The sequence below is a fragment of the Caloenas nicobarica genome, chromosome 20 (assembly GCF_036013445.1).
Source record: "Caloenas nicobarica isolate bCalNic1 chromosome 20, bCalNic1.hap1, whole genome shotgun sequence".
Classification (NCBI taxonomy): domain Eukaryota; kingdom Metazoa; phylum Chordata; class Aves; order Columbiformes; family Columbidae; genus Caloenas; species Caloenas nicobarica.
The window spans coordinates 7975842-7993650 of NC_088264.1; the positions used below are offsets into that span (position 1 = coordinate 7975842).

The 17809-nt window shown below is 54.7% G+C and overlaps 1 protein-coding gene across 1 annotated transcript; it reads left to right on the plus strand.

Annotated features, from left to right (window-relative positions):
- Positions 1-1074: 1074 nt before the first annotated feature.
- HSD17B7 (hydroxysteroid 17-beta dehydrogenase 7) lies at positions 1075-7463 on the plus strand. The gene is made up of 9 exons (XM_065648949.1): positions 1075-1145; positions 1296-1499; positions 1606-1698; positions 2543-2657; positions 3152-3346; positions 4280-4384; positions 5386-5442; positions 6042-6140; positions 6519-7463. The coding sequence occupies exons 1-9, from the start codon at positions 1111-1113 to the stop codon at positions 6612-6614; spliced, it is 999 nt and encodes a 332-aa protein (XP_065505021.1). The 5' UTR covers positions 1075-1110; the 3' UTR covers positions 6615-7463.
- The last annotated feature ends 10346 nt before the right edge of the window (positions 7464-17809 follow it).

Sequence of the window (17809 nt, forward strand, 5' to 3'; positions counted from 1 at the left end):
ACACTTGCTACGTGAATCTGGTTGCCTGGTTTCCTTGCGGCAGTTCAGAAGGTGGAGGAGGTGGCTTACGTCCTCTGTGGGCATCCCGGGAGCCTGGCTGGTACCCACCTGCTGGGGGGCTCTGGGGCTCCACTGTGCTGCCCAAGATGCTGTGTGGGGAGAGCTCAGGGGAGTGCACACAGATAATGGCATAAGAGATAGAGGAAGGATGCTCAGAACACTGGCCCAGGCTGCCCGGGGGGTTGTGGAGTCTCCTTCTCTGCAGACATTCCAACCCGCCTGGACACCTTCTGTGTAACCTCATCTGGGTGTTCCTGCTCCGGCGGGGGGATTGCACTGGATGAGCTTCCGAGGTCCCTTCCAACCCCTGACATTCTGTGGTTCTGTGAAGACCTGCTGGTTGACACACAAGAGTTGCCTGTCTCCTTGATTGGCAGTGAGGGTGCTCTGAAGTTTAGCATCCATGGCAGGAGATATGACCCCAGGCAGGGACCAAGGTGAGATAGCGGGCCTGGGACAGGGGAGGGCAGGGACAGATGTCCTGCAGGACCTGTGCACCCAGACCCTCTCTGCCACAGCAGCACTGGGAAACAGTAACCTGGTGGCACTTCTGCTTGGCTGCAAAAGGGATGCAAGGGCAGAGCGTGCCACACACAGCTGCCTGCAGAAAGCCTGCCTGCTGCAGCTGGGCAGCACCAGGGGCTTGCCTTTGCTGGGCCGGCAAGGCAGAGCAAGGCAAGGGAAGGCGGGACAAGGCAGGACAAGGGGAGGGAGGGCAGGACGGGGCAGCGCAGCGCGAGGGCGGGAACAGGCACCCGCGCAGACCGGCGGGGTAGGCGGGGCCTGCACAGCGGGGCGTGGCCTGCGCGGCAGGGGCGTGGCCTGCACAGCGGGGCGTGGTCTGCGCCGCAAGGGCGTGGCCTGCACAGCGGGGCGTGCTCCGAGGGGGCGTGTCCCGTTACGCCACGCCCCCTCCGCTCGGCCCACCATCACGCCACGGGCGGTGAGTCCCCGCCCCCTCCGCGCGTACCGATTGGCCGGGGCGGGCCGGGGCGGGGCGTCACGTGCGGGCAGGGGTTATAGCGCGGGGCGGCGGGCGCGGGGCGCACCATGGAGCGGGTGGTGCTGGTGACCGGGGCCGGCGGGTGAGCGGCGGGGACTGCGCGGGGGGACGCGCAACCGGGAGGGCTGGGGCGGGGCGGGCTGGGCTGGGGCGGGCTGGGCTTGTCCCGTCCCGTCCCGGCGCGGCTCGCCCCAGCCCTCTGAGCGCCGCTCCTGACGCCGTTCCGTTGCAGCGGCGTGGGGCTGGCGCTGTGCCAGCGGCTGCTGGAGGAGGATGGCCGCATCCATCTCTGCATCGCCTGCCGCAACGACCAGAAGAGCGAAGCCACGCGAGAGCTCATCCTGGCCGCCCACCCCGCCGCTCAGGTGTCCACCGTGGAAGTGGACCTGGGTAACCTGGCGTCTGTCCTGCGTGCCGCCCAGGAGCTCCGCTGCAGGTATTGGGTCTCTGTCCTCGGCCCCTCCAGACCCCCATCTGCCTGCATGCTGTCCCGACGGACCCCCCCGTCCTGCTACTCACTCCTGTTGCCCTTCCCCACGCAGGTTTCAGCGGCTGGACTTTGTCTACCTCAACGCTGGGATCATGCCCAACCCCCACGTGAACTTCAAGGCGCTCTGGCACGGTCTGCTCACCGGGTAGGAGATACCGGGGGCAGCACGGGCTGCTGGCAGCGTCGTGGTGGCCACGGCATGCCCGCGTGTCCACAGCTGAAGACGCTATCTCTGTTCCCCAGTGGGGCGCGTGGCCTTGCGTGGGGTGGGCTCGGCAGCTGGGTGAAGTGCTGGGGTGCTCTGAGGAGCCCTGTGCTCCTTCTCATCCCTGGTGTGGGTCCCACTGCGTACCAGCATAGGGCACCCAAAGTCTGCAGCTCCTGGTGTTGAGTGAGAAATGCTGATGCGGTGTTGGGGAGGCGCAGTTTCCTCTTATTGGGTCTGCTTACTGGTGTTTGAGTTCCACTGTAGGTTTTCATAGTTGTTCTCAGCTGTCGATCATGGTATTTGGTGCAGCTAGAAGCCGATGCTTATTCTATAAGCATCATTGTTGTATAAGCAACATGAAGAAGTTGAGCTAGAGAGGAAAGTGACTTGTGTTGAGTGTAATACAGTGGTTGGGATGTTGAATGTAGATGTTAGACTGCATTCCTTACCCGCATTAGGCTCTAGGGCTTAGTTCCATGTTGGAGCTTGGTTTTGTTATCTGAATGTGAAATGGAAAAGCAACGCTTTTTTTTTTTTTTTAAAACCATGTTTTACTGTGGTGCTCTAGTCGGTATTGAGGCACTTACGAATAAAGGGGCTGGGACGCTCCGTAAACTTTTTCCAGCCATTTTTTTCATGTATTAGTAGAGCTTTTTGAGGTGGAAAGTAGAGAGTCTGTATGGAGCCTGTGAGGTGGGGGCTTCTCCTGAAGGGCTGAAGCAGGGGAGCATTAGATGTCTACTGGCAATGTTCCTGCCTAACTCCTGTCCTTGGCTTCCAGGAAGCTGCTTCACATGCTGACCACTGCGGAGGGTGTAATGACCCAGACGGACAGGCTTAATGGAGATGGACTGCAGGAGGTGTTTGCTACCAACCTGTTTGGACACTTTATCCTGGTGAGGCTGCATTTGAAGACTGAGCCCTTGGTCTGGTGGTCGATGTGGGTAAAGATGGGTACAGGTAGGACTGATGAATCAGTTCCGTCATCCTGGTTCGGATGCTGATGCAGGCTGCAGCCCGACGGGTGAGGAATGATAGGGCAAAGGTCTTGAGTTTTGTTAAAATAGCAATAGATGGTGATAGCCATTGCAAGGGATAATACAATCTTGAGGTTACTCTAGTTAGTCAGTGAATAGAGGTAAACCATTCTCTCTGTCCAGACTTGGCTATATTAAATTCTGAGGTGTTTAACTGAGATGCGCAAGAGAATAGTGGCTGCTTGTAAATGCTCCTGGTGGACCTTGGGCTGAAGTTCTTCTACCTGAGCAACAGCTGCTTCTGACTAGTTTAGTGAAGATTGACCAAGACTAGGAAAGCTTTTAAGAACTGTAAAGCTATACCGTAAGACTTCAAAAGTACTGTGTTAACTTATTTAACAATTCTTTTGCAGGTTCGTCAACTTCAGTCTCTACTCTGCGGTAACGAAAAGCCTTCGCGACTCATCTGGACATCTTCCAGCAATGCCAGGGAATCTGCCTTCAGCCTCTCTGACTATCAGCATGCCAAGGGGCAGGAATCATACAGTTCTTCTAAGTATGCTACTGACCTGACGAGTGTGGTTTTGAACAGGAAATTTAATGACCAGGTAATGACGGGGTTTGTATGTCTAAAAAAACCTAATGAGCTCCTACTGTGTATAATTATCATTACATTGTTGTTACCTAGTTGCAGTCGTTTGTAGCAATCTGATGTGTTCATTAATGCACTAAACACAGCTGAGGGTGAACTGGTGGTGGAGAAGCTGCCAGAGAAATTGTTTCTGGGGTCCTTGTCCATGTGTTTCAGCTGAAAGCAGAAGTTTTTAGCAGTGATACCTACCTTGCAAGCTCTAGCTGTCCCTTTAGACCAAAGAATTGGCCTTAAAAGGCAAAGAGCTGCTGCTGTTTTCAGGTGTGCCTGCCTATCAGAACAGGGCTGCTCAGGCAGCTTTGCCTGCAAGTACTTGAGGGTGCAGGCTCTGCTGTCTCTGCTGGTGGCTCCATGCTGGTGCTCGAGCTTTCCACGCTACGGTGTATGAGCAACCTGCCAGCGCCATCACGGAGGACAGGCGGATTTCATTGGCAAGTGGCAGCCCCAGTCCTGTGATAGTGATTACACTCTTTTCAAATACTTCATGAGAAAATAGTTTAGTGCTAGAATGCTGAACTCTTGTCTCCTAAATGCGAGGCAGCCTTTGATCTGAGCGGGCTGTAATCTGTGGGGTGACTGCTATTGCTGCTGAGCCGCATGTAGACTGCAAGGTGAGGTTGAGATGTGTTGGGAGGCTGTGCCTGCTGTCTCGTGAGCTTCTAATGGGCACAGATTAGACATAAACATCTGCAATTTGAGACCTCTCAGAAAGTACTACATCTAATCACTATCTGCTGCTGGTAACTTTAGAGAGGAAAGCATCTGCTATTACCTGGTCTCTATACTCACCTTCATTTTCTTGCTGACAAGTACTTGGAGGGAAGGAGTATCATCCATTCTTAAAGTAATTACTGTATATTTGCAAACTGACTCAGTTTCCTCTCTCCAGGGTCTGTATTCCAGTGTCGTTTGTCCTGGTCTCGTTATGTCTAATATGACGTACAGAATTTTGCCGGTTTTCCTGTGGAAGCTGCTAATGCCCATTATGTGGTTGGTAAGTGGAACTGCTGGCTGGTTTAGGGCAATTTCAGGTTGAGATCACTTGCAGTGAAGTGCATCACTGCAGAGCTATGTGCAGTGTGCTTCTGGCTCCCTGCTCTTCCTTCTGTTGGACTGGGCAGGCTGGCCCCTCTGCAGAACATCCCTTTGGTACCTTGAGGCTACAATTTCCAAGCCAAGTTCCTTTTGCCCCACCAGAGCACTGGACAAGCACCATACATAGAGCCAGGGTTCAGCCCTTCAGTTGTAGCAGTGTTTGTCAGGGCTGCCCTTAGAAGGTTTGCCAGCCTGTTGTGGGCTTGTAAAATCCAGTCACTGTGGTGGCAGCAGAGCTCAGGACAAGATGTGTCCCCTGTGCACTGAAATGCTGTTTGTCCCTACAACAGACTCCATGTCTTTCAGTGTTTTTATTTCCATTTCTCTGGAAGGCGAAGCCTCCTGCTTTCTATTGCCTCTTCCCCTGCTGTCCCGAAACTTCCCTTGCCTTTCTTGTGCTAGGCTTCAGCTTTTCAGGTTCCCTGCAGCTCTGCCCCTGAAGGCTGCCAGCTCTGAGCCTGGGTGCTGGTGCTGCAAGGTTGGCCTTTCTGCTGAAGCTGCCCCAGCTGGCAGCAGCTGATCCTGACGGGTCTCGTTTCTCCCGGCAGAGGAGAGGTGATGCCTTCTCACGTGTCCTCAGACCCGCAGGGTTGCGGATCCGCTCTGCCTGATGTGCTCTAGAGGCCATTCGAGAAGAGGTGCCCACGAGGCATCTGTGTGGCCTGTGGCCTCTTGCTCTGGGGGGCACAGAGCGAGTCTTGCTGATCTGGTGGGTGGCCCCAGAGACCAGAGTTCATGGTGATAAAGCTTTAGTTGTAAGCGTGTGGTGTTACCCGTAGACAACTTTGAGAAGCACTTCTGCCTCTGGCAGATGATCTGGTGTGGCTGGGCTGCAGAGAGCTTGCCAAAGAAACCGTGGGCCAAAATACAGATTCTGTCATGTGCTGCTTTTCCCCTCAGATCCGCTTTTTTGCCAAAACTTACACTCTGACACCGCGTAATGGAGCAGCAGCTCATGTAAGTAGTTCACAACTTGATTTAAATATTCCTTCCTTCTGGGTAGGTCCTCCAGAGTCTGCTGGTGTGAGCAAAGAGCCTCTCAGCAAGGCGTGTGGGTGGGTGCTGTGTTTCACCCCTGCACGGCACACAGCGGAGTGCTGGGGAAGCAGCTGTGACCAGGGCTGGTCTGCCCTGGTGCTTCATGCCCTTCATCAGGTGCCCATAAAATAACCGATTTTGGGAAAACACTATTCCCCCATCTCAGGCAGGGAGAACACGGCTCTCCCTGTTGGCAGTCGAGCAGCTGTAGACATGCGGGCACAGGGAGGAGGTGAGTAATGCAGGGTGGTGAGCACAGCAGTGAGCATGTTTAGCCATGTTGAACTGCTTTCGTGGTTTAGCACTGGGGCATAAACATGGTTTTACTTTTGGCTTGGGTAGGTCACAGCTGAGGGGAGCCAGCTGAGACCTTTTTCTCTGGATATCAAGTCTTTTTCTGCTTGGTGAAAGCTCCTGTCCGTTGTTCTCCCGTGTCCATGGGCAGCCAGGTCCTTGGCTGCGGGCTCGGTTAGGACTGTGTGTGCGGGTCTCATGCGTGTTTGTGCTGTTCTTCCCAGGTGTGGCTGTTCAAACAGAAGCCAGAGAGCCTGGATGCTCTTGTCAAGTACCACAGCTGTACTTCTGGACTGGGGAAGAGCTATGTGGAGCCCAGAAAGGTAAATGGAGCAGCAACCTCCTGCTGTGGGGGACTTGGCTGGGGTCTGCCATCTGCCTTGCGTGGAAGGGTCGATGCCAAGGGTGTCCTGTGGCTGGAGGGGAAACGAGATGGGTGTTGAATACTGATGTGGAGTTATTTGTGAGGCTTCCTAGGGTAACTCCGGCTGGAGTCTGGAAGGCAATGGAGACAATGCTCAGAACAGGATCAGTGTGTAATGATGCTTTCCAAAAATGTGTCCTGGTGATGCCTTTGGCTCCCTCTCTGTGGATGCATAAGTTCTGGAGATGCACCCAGCTATCTCCTAGCTGCCCTCAGCATCTGTGCTGGCTGCCACCAAGGTGATGGTCTCACAGTACTTGTTCTTACTGTCTTCCAGATGGATGTGGATGAAGAAACTGCTGAGAAATTTTACCAAAAGCTGTTGGAACTGGAGAAGGAGACTCTAGAGAAATACAGTGACCTCCTAGATTAAGTAAAGCCAGTCTCAGTGGGATGACAGCCTCGTCTCGGTAACATGGGCTTTCTTCATTCTGGTGCTACTCATGATGCCTGCGGTTCCACAGGCACGTGGCTTCAGACCCAATCTTCCTTCTCGACAGAAGGTGAACAGTTCCTGAGCATGGAATTGTGAAAACTGAAGAGAAACACTTAGTCTTTTTGGTATAGGATTCTTTTTTTCTGGCAGAACACTGGAGACCTGAAGTAGATGGAGACTGTCTTAATACAGGTGCAAAACAGTGTTTTGCGAAAGCATGACTGAACTGTGCGCGGTTCAGGAACAGCCTCAAAACGTGTGGTTTAAATCTGGCTGAGTGCCAGAAAGGCAACAGTCTGGGCTGCTGCCCTGCGTCTTGGCTCTGCCAGTGTTTCTAGATGGCTCGAACGCATAACCTGTGGCTGATCCTGAAGTACTTGAAGGCTCATCTTCAGAAGAGCTGCTCTTCATTTGTACACCCAAGCTGGGGCCGGCTTTCCAGACGTGCTCAGCAGGATTGAACCTGACTGGAAGTCAGGCTCTGCACAGCATCTGAAGCCAAGCTCCTGAAGAGCTGGCCCGAGCAGTGCTCCCAGCCTCAGCTGTGGGGACAGATGCCTGCCTTTTGTCCCGTCTAACCATGACTGGCTGGGGAGACTAAGCTGTTGATGTTAACCTGGGCTCAGGACTAGTCTGCTCTGTCTGTAGCGAGTGTAAGAGGTTACCGTGTTGTTTCATCTGTTTAACTCTCTTTTTATATAAATTTCCTGTACCAAGTATCTTTCCTGTTGTCTGTCTGAGGAACTTCACCACGTACCTGGTGTACTTCAAATGCTGCAATGAATAAATGACTGGAACTGACTTGTCCTTGCTGCAGTGGTGTTTTCGCTCCAGTAGCTGTCTGGCTTGCACTGGGAGGGCTGGAAGGGAGGTTGGTTTCTGTTGCCTTGCACAATGAGCCTGCACATACCTGGGATGTATGGGGTCTCTTCTGTCATAGGAGAGCTGTTCACCACCTGTTTGGGCTCACTTTTCATTCCTTCTGGTTAATGAAAGACGTGAGTGACTTCTCAAGGCTTCAGCGTGGTTTTGTGTGTTGAGCACCTGCGGATGCCTGGGACTGTTTCCCAGCCTCAGGCGCTTGGGAGATGTCCATATCTCTGCTGCTTGCTCAGCCTGGCGTGTCATGGAATTACCGATTTAATGCTCCCCGGTAAGGAAGGGCTGCCCTGTGTGCCCAGGTGCTGCCCTGGGGGCTGGGGAGGTCGGGAGGGCGGCCGTGCCCCCAGCCCTGCCACCCCGACCCCCCAGCCAGAGGCACCTGCTCATTCCTCGCCCCGCTCTGGTGCTGCCGCACGTTCTCTCTGGGGTGAGGTGAACCGAATAGCAAATGTTGCTCAGGGCAGTGTCTGACACGAGGCTTGCTGAAAGGAGCGCAACATGCTGAGGGATGTGAAGGACGGGTCTCCTACACCGAGCTGGTCACCGGCGTCGTCTCGTGCCGGCCCTGTGGCTGCGGCAGTCCGGCGGTTTGAGGGCAGTAACGTCCGGCGGTGCTAGAAGAGGTAGCTTTGGATAAGCCAGTATAGTTAGGAAAACCAAATGCTTTCTGGTATATGAGTTTGTTTTGGTGGGTTGGTGGTGTGGGTTTTTTTGTTCTGTGGTGGTGTTGCGTGTTTTCTGCATGTGTGCGGGGGGTGTGTGTGTTTTGTTTTTTCCTCTAAAGCCTGGAACAAAGCGGCAGATTTCTAGGATGGGCAGAGATTGATGAGCACAGGTAGGACCTTTGAGGTTTTGTTGTTTCTTGTTTTTTTTTTCTCAGGTGTGTGCCTATGGGCTGAAGCTGGGCGCTTCCCAGGGGAAGCTTTGCCTGATGGGATGGGGCAAGTGCTTTTTGCCTACGGAGCACGCAGAGGCTGGTGAGGGGGAAGGATGTGCGATGTACCACCACCAGTCTTTGTTATCCATGACACTGGTGTCAAGTAGAGCTATGAATGGGCTTCTGGGCTCATCCTAAAAGCACTCTGTAGCTCTCTCTTGAGGATTTGGGGTTCAGGGTTAGAGAATATGTGTATTTCTGTTCTGTTGTGTCTGAGCTCAGCCTGTTCAAGGTTTAGTTTCACCTCGGTTGCTGTGAAGATACCTGGTGCACTATGATGTGTGTTACAACCTGGGAGACGCAAGTGCGGGGTTGAGGGGTTGTGGGAGATCTGCTGCCGCATGTGGTTGTGGTTGGTGTGGATGCAAAGTGGCCTTTGGAGATGATTAGCTCAGCTACCTGCTCAAAGAGGGTTACATGAAGAAGGAACAAAAGGCACTAAAGCACCAGCTGAGCCTTGGAGAGATGGGACAACCTAGAAAGACAGCATAAAGCTTGTGGTTTCCTATGAGTTTGGTGCTGCATGGAGCTGGAAATGCACAATCAGCCCAGGTGTCTCCAGAAGATTGCTCTTCAGTTGGAGAAGGTGCTCTGGTGTCCTATAGCACTTATTGCAGGACCCCACTGCTCTATAGGGGTTTCTGCCTGCTTTTGTGACCCCAGGTGTCATTGTCTATGCTCTTCTGTAGAAGGAAACTTGGCTGTGCTCAACCTCACTTTCTGCTCCTCTTCTCCATGTGAGAAGCTGGATATCTTTGCATCCAAAGGATGAGACTGTTCCATGTGATGGGAACTGTAACCACCTCTTAAATTTCATCTTTTGTCCTGAAAGCACAGGTAGGACCTGGTGCCTTGAAATGGAGGGTGACTCAGTTGTTTGTTGCCCTCTGTGAGCTTTGCCCTGTGAATCCAGCCCACGGGGTGCTGTGGCACCTGTTTTGGCTGCCCACCAGACAGGTGACTCTGAGCAGAGCTGGCTGATGCTCTGGAGCTGCTGGTCTGCTGGGAGGGATGGCTCCTTGTGCTCTGCTCTTGGCTAACAGACACCTCTGCATGGAACTTAATCCCTCAGCTAATCCCTTTCAGCCAGTGGGCACATCCAAGCATGAAATCGGTAATGGAGAAACAACCATCTCAAAGAGAGCAGGCATGTGCCTGCATCTGTCAGACTCTTCACAATGCGCTCCTGGCCCCTCGTGTTTGCTCACTGAGGTGGTGGAGACACCGCTGATGCCATTCCAAGAGCCGAGTGCCTCTGTTGAGGCTGTGCACGTGGAGCTGCTGCACCCTTTATGCAATGAAAACAGGTCCTGCCCGGAGCACGGGGCCCGCGGCAGCACTGGGGGTGATGCAGGGCACTGAGGCGTGCCAGGCACGCGATGGAGGAAGAGCCACAGCAGCAACTGTGGGTCAGTGCTGAGTAAGGGGCTTTCTGCTTCCCGTCCTCAGATACGGAGCTTTCCAGAGATGCTCTGGGGCAGGTCCTGAATGTGAAAATTCTGGTTTCTTATCTTCCTGGACAAACACATTGCCCTGCTCCAGATACAGCCCGAGTCCTCCATTGCTCAGTTGGCTTCCAGCTATGTAGGGCAGGGATAACAGGACCGTGGGTGGGAACTGCAGCCCAAGCTGTGGCCAAGGGAGGAGAAAGCTCGAGACTGGTGTGGCAGGGCTGAAATCCCCATGGCTGGGGGACCTTTGCCTCTCCAAGAGGACAAGGCAACAGCATTGAAGTAAACAAGAAGGACCAGCATGTGTCACTGTAAACAGAGGTGGGTGTGATACAGCCAGCTTGTGTTGAAACATCCAGCATTAACATCTGAACGGCAGCTTTGATGTGAAGCGTGCTCAGAGGCGCTGAGGGGAGAGGAGAGACATAGCTCTGAAGAGCTGGGTGAGAAATGGGGAGTGGAAACCCCTCTGGGAGTGTTGCAGGAGCGTGACAGGTCTGTCTGGCAAGGAAGCGCCAACGGGGATGTGGATTCGAGTGGGTTTCACTGAGAATGGGCAAACTGTAGAGCCCTAGGAAGTTTTTGGCTGAGAGGGAGCTCTCACCCCTCCAGCCAGCCCCGCTCCGAGCAGGGATGCGCTCACGGCTGGACCAAGCAGCTCAGGGATGTGTCCAGGTGGGGTGAAGACCCCACAGCTTCCTGGGGCTGCTCCCGCACACCACCCTGCTTGGCAGCTTCCCAGGGGAGAGTAAGGCCGAATGGCTCGAAGGGTGAGATGTTGGAGGCTCAGGGCAGATGTGTGCCATGTGGCCAAGAGAACGGGAAAGCCCCAAGAGAGCCAAGACCAGCTGCAGGGTCAAGAAGGCTTTTCAGTGTTGCTTTGCAAAGCGCGGAGCTGTGCCCGAAGGAGAAACCTTGAGGGGAACTGGTGGATGAGTTCAGGGGCAGCCCGTGAGAAGAATCAGAATGAGTAGTAAATCCTTTATCCTACCTCATCAATAGATGCTCTGGTGTAAGAGCAGACCTTGGAGAGGCTGCAGTGCTGTAATCAATATTTTGGCCTCAGTGAGAGGAGCCTGGGAAGGCTGTCCTACCAGAAACCCTCTTGTAAACACAAGGATTTGTACCTGACCTAAGTGCAAGCAGGGGAGACTGCAGGGCAGGCAGATAGATGAACGGGGCTGGATGATGACATTCATCTTGAGACAAAATAGCCGAACAGATTGCCGTGTGGTCATTTCTCCCTTAAAACGTCCTCAAGCAAAGCAAACGGGAGGAGGTGGCTGGATAGCCCACCCGGGGTGAAGCTATGCAAGGTCCCGCACGCAGGTGTGGGATCCTCCTTCTTGAAAGAGAAGCTGCTAAAGACAAGGATGACCTCAGGGTGCACCGGGGAGGCACAGCTTCAGCCTTGCCCTGCTCTTTGTTTCTGCCTGTCTCAGCAGGACCTTGGGTCATTTCAGTTTGGTTCACTGTACATCTGCCTGCCAGAGCTGTGTCCTCTGGAAGAACATGTGTGTTCAGCTCAGGAGACCTAGAGATGGTCGCCCACTGCTCAGGTACTCCTGAGATTCACCTCTGAAGTAGCTCCATGAGTCACTGTGGTCTGCACCTCTCTGGGAAGCGCAAGGAATGCACAGTGATATCTCACGTCCTTGTCATCTCAATAGACGGTGGCTCATCCATGGTGAGCCAGCAAAAGCCAGACCTGCTGAGATGGTTTGGGTAAGCAATTTCCAAGCCGCAGCACGTGGAGGCTGCAGGGGTGCTGCTCAGTGCATGCCAGCCCCGCACAGCCCAGGGACATGTGCCGCATGGTCTCCAGGCACCGGTGGTTTATTAATGGCCTTAAAATGCAGTAATACCACTCAGGAGCAGAGCAGATCCTCATGCTACTTAGCCACCCTCTGCCTGGAGGCAAATGCCACAGCTTGGGGGTCAGAAGAGCTGCACCACGTCCCCGCTTTGAATTCTCTGGATACCTTTCAGCAAGTCATGGCTTCTTCGCCTTGGGCAGCTCTTGGGTTGACTCAAGCTCTTCCTGCTGTGCCCAGCAGCTGCCCAACCAGCTCATGATAGGCATCCTTGCCTGGAGAGGGATGTGTCGTCACCTGGGTCTAGGCTGTGTGGATGGGAGTGGGTAGAATGTGCTGGGGGCACCACTTGGGTCCACGAGATAGCAGAGGTGTTGGGGAACAGAAAGGGCTGGAGGCCAGCTGTGAGGGTGGTTCCATCTCTGGGCTAGCTGCCAGGCAGTGGCAGAGATTGAGGTCAGTCAAGTTAGGAAGAGGAGGCTGTAGCAAGCACATTTCCTCATGTTTAGACTAGAAGGGAACACCAGATCTAAGACTGGAGAAGTCAGATTGGTGAGGGCGATGGTCAGTTTGGGCATTTCTCTGTATACAAGCAGTGGGTAGTGTCTCCAGATGTTTTATTGTAGACTCACTGGAGTGTTGACAACAAGGGCTTCTGTGGGTCCCTTGTTGGGGATATCCCTCTTGGAGCAGGACTAGCACCAGCAGTAATAGTCCACCTCTCTGTTCCCTACTGCTACGGGGTCCCATGGTGCTGGCCACATCCTTGGGCTCTCCTTTCATGGCCTGAGTCATGAGGCTTTTGAATCCAGGCATCTTATGTGCTGGCCTTGCAGTTTGCACCTAAGGTAAGGGACCCATTCTCGTGCCCGAACAGCTCCTGTAGAGTGAGCTCCCTCCGGGGGGAGGATGAGCCAGGGTAGCAGAGACCCCAAGGTGTTTGGCCATGGGGACATACATGCATGGTGGAGCTCCCTGTTCTGCATGGGTTGGATGCGTTGGCAGCTGCCATGTCACATTGGGGACCCCTCTGCCATTTCCAGTGGGACCAGAAGTCAACAGAGGTCTCCCTGGCTGTGGGGGGACCCAACCAGTCACACGAGCAGCACCTGGCTTGTCTCCCACAGCAGACACCAGGGCAGAACTTTTGCCCTGCCAAAATCCAGCTCTTGGGCCGGTGGGCCCCTCGGCAGCGTGCCGGCCCGGCAGGCAGGTCTCACCAGATGCCGGAGCGCTGCTTCAGTCCCGCGGGCGCCAGCGGCTTCCTGCCACCCACGTGGCGATGGCCCTTGGCACTTCCTTCATCAACAAAGCCCTCAGCAAGTTTGGTGGCTCTTGCCAAGGTCCTACGGTGTTTGATGAGAAAGGATCACAAGGGTGGGACGTGTCCACAGGAGATCACTCCTCGGTGTGCATAGTCATTCTCCTGCTATGGAGGCTGAGGGCTGGGTCCAGTCTCTGCTCTCTTCCCTTTTCCCAAACTTGAGGACAACACTGTTGGCATGTAGAGCAGTAGTGTTCATGAGGATGTAGGAGAGAAGGGTCAGCACACAGTCATGATGGTGGGATTAGAAGCTGGTGGGATGGATGTGTCTTCCTAAATGTCCCTTGGGTTCCCCATGAGCCTGCAAGATCCTCAGTGAGTTGTAGGCACCAACTGTGGTGGAGCGAGCTGCTGTTGTTATTGCAGGGCAAAGACGGAGCGTGTTCGCCCACGTTTGGTGGTGCTGGGGCTGGTTCTGTGTCTGGATGCGATGCCAGGGCACCTCACCAACAGGTTACTGATGGCATGTTGTGTCTGTGTCCTGGAAAGCCCTGCCGCAGCACATCCACCCTGCCTGTTCAATCACCTGCCCTGAATGCTGCAGATCGGGCTGATGCTTGCTGTTTGCTGCTTGACAAGCTGAGCTTTGTAATTATTTACAACAGGACCCGCCAACCCTCCTTGTGACCCAGACGTCTGACAGGGAGAGGTCCTGTCTTTATCAGCCCTTGCTAATCACCATTTCTCCCCACCTTTTCCTCTTGACTGTGCCCATGTCTCCCCCTCCAAGGTGCTCAGCAATGTCACGATTGCCGCAGGACAGAAGTCGCCTTTGCAGCATCTACCAGAGCACCAGGACGCTGTGGTTTGACCCACAGTTCACATACTGGTGCTCTGGTAGATGCTGCAAAGGCGACTTCTGACCTGCGGCAATCCTGCCCGGCTCGTTAAATCACAGTATTTGTCTATAGATCATTCATTTTGTGTTTTCAGCTGAAAGTTCGTTTGTGACCATGTCAGGTTTTGGTGATAGCTCATGCGAGAGGTCCTGTCTTTTGTGACAGCTCATGCGATGGGTGCCTCATGCAGCCTCCGTGCAAAGAGCAGTGTGAGCACACGTGTGCGGTACCATGAACACTGCTGCTGCAGTGAATCCCCTGTGTGTCCCTTCCCATCTCAGCCTCCACCAAGGGTGGGACGTGCTGATCAGCTCCGGGTGGTCCAGAGGCTGAGGGGCAGCTCAGGTATCCCTGCATGTCCAGGTGCTGGTGGAGCAGCCAGGGCAGCGTGTGGGTGTGCTGGCGGCGTGCCGATGTGGCAGGGCAGTGGTGTTGTTTGGGTGGCCTCGAAACCCAGGGATGGTCCTGCACAGCCCCACGCAGTGGAGAGGGCATGTTGTGATGTGTATGCTCAAGGGGATTTATGTTTTGAAACACAACAAGGTGGAACCTTGCCTTGATCACAGGGGCTTGGCCAGGTTTAATTACGGCGTGCAGTGGGGACAGGGACAAACAACTGGCATCTCAGGGAGGCAGGATGTGTATAACTGCATCCTGCGCTGGGGAAGGAAGCAGTGGGTGTGCGCGGGGGGCCAGGGGGATGGACAGTCCCCTCCATTACCCTCTATTTTGGATTTTTTTGGTCATCTTTTGTGCTGCTCAAAGCTGGGCTCCTAGCCAGACCCATTTTTCCCAGCCATGCCTACACGTGGAGTAACCACGGGGCAGGGGGATCCCATGGATGAAGAGCAGGGCTCTAGGGTCTCAAAGGCTGCCAGGGGAACCGGGGTGCCTGCACCCCACAGGTACTAGGGCTGGCACAGGACCGGCACCTGTGGTGTGCAGGAAACCCAAAAAGGTTCAAAAAGTCTCTGACATTGATGGGAGACTGCCAGGCCCCAGGATGTGGCACTGCTTGGTGTATGGGAATAGGAAGCCATGAATTTCAGCTTAATATGATTATAAGGCAGAACCTGTATGAAGTCCCACTTTTCTCATATTTCAGTAATCTGTCCTGAGCTTTGTACTGGGTGCCTATGCAGCTCAGCTTGGTGCAAGTTCTCCTAAACCCAGCTTTACACTGGTCTCATAAGCTCTTAGCAGGTTGAACAGACCTGCCTAGGAACCTGGGGCTCATCCCAGCCAGCTGAGCCATCTGACACTGCAAAACTCTCCTGGCCTGCTCCAGGTTTTTAAAAACAGTCTTTAAATTTGTATTATTATTATTTCTAAGATGTATTTGTAAATATGTCTCCTGAGTTAGACAAACCTCCTCTGTCTTCCCTGGCCTTGCTGAAGGAGAGAGGCTGGAAGGTCAGGCTTGATGTAGTTGTGCGTCCTGCGGGTGACACAGGCTGGACAGCCACAGCAAGATGTGGTTTCTGGGGCACGTGCCTGTTCACCCAGGTCTTGTTTGACTTGCAGTCATAAACAGAAGTGTCACTGCTGAGGTCAGTAGGGAAACCACTCAAATTGCTGTGCAACTCAGGGTCATGTCATGAGCTTTCCTGTCTAGTCACATCGCTCTGTGACGTTGGTTTTCTCCTTCAGCAGATGGAGGCAGAAGGGAGCTTCCCTCACCCTGGGCACCTGCAGCAAAGCTGTGTGGTGGAGCTGATGCACAAGGGACTGTCACTGCTTGCTGCAGCCCCTCGCCAGGCTCTCGTCTCTGCCATCCAACCGTGTGCTGTCCCCCAGTGAGTGCCACCTGTTGGGTCCACCTCTCACTTCAAATGCCCAGTTATCTCCCTCCTGGCCCTCGACAGCCACAGGAGCATTGCGTTCATGAGCCCCTGGCTGCTGGTGGCAGCAGACACTGAGCCGTAGAGCCCCAGGGACACGATGGCAAACTCCACCAGCTTCTTTCTCTATGTGGCCCCTGGAAGGCACAAGTGGACTGGCTTAGAGTCCCTTGCAAAATCAGTGGGAGTGCTGCTCAGCACTGGTGAGGCCACAGCTGGAGTGCTGTGTCCAGTTCTGGGCTGCCCAGTACTAGAGGAAGGTGGGCATACTGGAGAGAGTCCAGTGGGGGTCCCCTAAGATGGCTGGAGCGAGGAGAGGCTGAGCGAGTTGGGACTGTTCAGCCTGGAGAAGGCTTGTGGGGGGATCTCGGGCAGGCCGGCACTGCCTCTCCGCCCACAGTACGAAGCATTTTAATTGCAAAGAATGTCAACGAGTGACACCGCCGGCGCCCGGGTCCTCTCAGCCGGGCCCCGCGGTGCCGCGCGGTGGTGCTGCGCCCCCGCGGAGCGGGACTGCGGCCGGCAGCGGCCCCGCCCGGCAGCGGCCCCGCCCGGCAGCGGCCCCGCCCGGCAGCGGCCCCGCCCGGCAGCGGCCCCGCCCGGCAGCGGCCCCGCCCGGCAGCGGCCCCGCCCGGCAGCGGCCCCGCCCGGCAGCGGCGGCGGGCCCCGCCCGGGGCCGCTCGCCCCGGCACCGAGCGTCCCCCGGGAGCGCTGCCCGGGCCAGGGCAGCACCCGGCCGGCCCGGGGCCGCGGATGGCGGCGGTGGTTGTTCTCGAAGGGCTCGATGTGCTGCTGCGTGCGCAGCCTCCCCTGGTCCTGCCAGGCTCAGCATCCGCTAAAATCAACATGAGTCACTCCCTAGACCTAGCATCGGGGTCAGCCCAGGCTTTAAGCCTCCCACCATCATATCCGTGGCCTGATTTGACCCGTAATGGCACAGTATCCCTCCTGCCAGCGCTTTTGACAAGGCACCGCCCAAGCCTCAGCGTGGGGAGCTGCAAGGCGCACAGGGCCGTACTTTGCAGGGCTTGGTGGGGGACAGTCTTTTGTATCCAAAGCTCCAGGCACAGAGATGCTCTGTTGCCTGTCACAGTGCTGTTAGATCGCTTTTTTTCCCCAAAGCTAGTGATGTTTTCACTCGTAGCACCTGCAGAGCACCACCTACCTTCTTCCTAGGGCAGCCCCTGCTCTGCATGAGACCAGTCACACAGAATGGGGCCAGGTGTGGGGACACTGGGGCCTCCTGCTCGGGCCAGGGTCTGGGCCACCCTTTTTCAGCAAGACAGAAAAGCCAGAGCCACACTTGCTTGCTCCACTGTCCTCCTGTGTTTGTGGCTTTGGTTGTTTTGTTTGTTTGCTTGTTTTCTTTTCTTTTTTTGTTTGTTTGGTGAGGGGGTTTCATGAGTGTTTTTTGGTTTTGTGGGGGGTTTTTGGTTGGTTGGTTTTTGGTTTTTTTTTTTCTTTTTTCTTGAAGGGGGAATGTTCAGACTTTAGAGATGACCACAGTGAACCCAAGCTGCCTGTCAATATCTCCTTTTGCCCTGAAAGGACAGGCTAAAACTTGTCTTTAACCCAAGCTAAATACCACCAGAAAGGCTTTCTTCCCCTTATAAAGAAAAGAAATCAACAAAGGCTGTCAGTAATATGGGAAATCCTTCCTTTTCGTTCTGAAATAGCATGCTTGATTCGTTTTCCTTCTTTTTCCAGCCTTTGAAAGTGACCATTAGAAGAAGGCTTGAAAAGTCAGAGGTTCTGCTTGTTTTGGGACCTCTGGGGGCTGCTCTTGGCTGCTAACCCTGATGGTGACTGGGCTGCATGGGAGCCCAGCGCTCTAAGCCAGGCCAAGATCTCCCGGAGGCCCCGCTCTCCGTGAGCTGGGGGCTGCAGAAGCCCCCGTCTCGCAGCCTCAGGGCAGTTTGTGCCGACAGTCAGACGATGAAGTAGCTACCCCTGGGGAAACTCAGCTGTCATCATCATGGAGTGCTGGAAACAGAGGTGAAGGAGTTGGTGCCCAAGGAATGTTTTATTCTTGAGGGAGGCTGGT

What these genes read in the sequence shown, in the direction of transcription:
- HSD17B7 (XM_065648949.1), top strand. Translation starts at nt 1,111, where the DNA reads ATGGAGCGGGTGGTGCTGGTGACCGGGGCCGGCGG. An exon ending in TGTTTGGACACTTTATCCTG is followed by an intron (nt 2,658 to 3,151) that starts GTGAGGCTGCAT and finishes ATTCTTTTGCAG; the next exon opens with GTTCGTCAACTTCAGTCTCT. An exon ending in GTAATGGAGCAGCAGCTCAT is followed by an intron (nt 5,443 to 6,041) that starts GTAAGTAGTTCA and finishes TGTTCTTCCCAG; the next exon opens with GTGTGGCTGTTCAAACAGAA.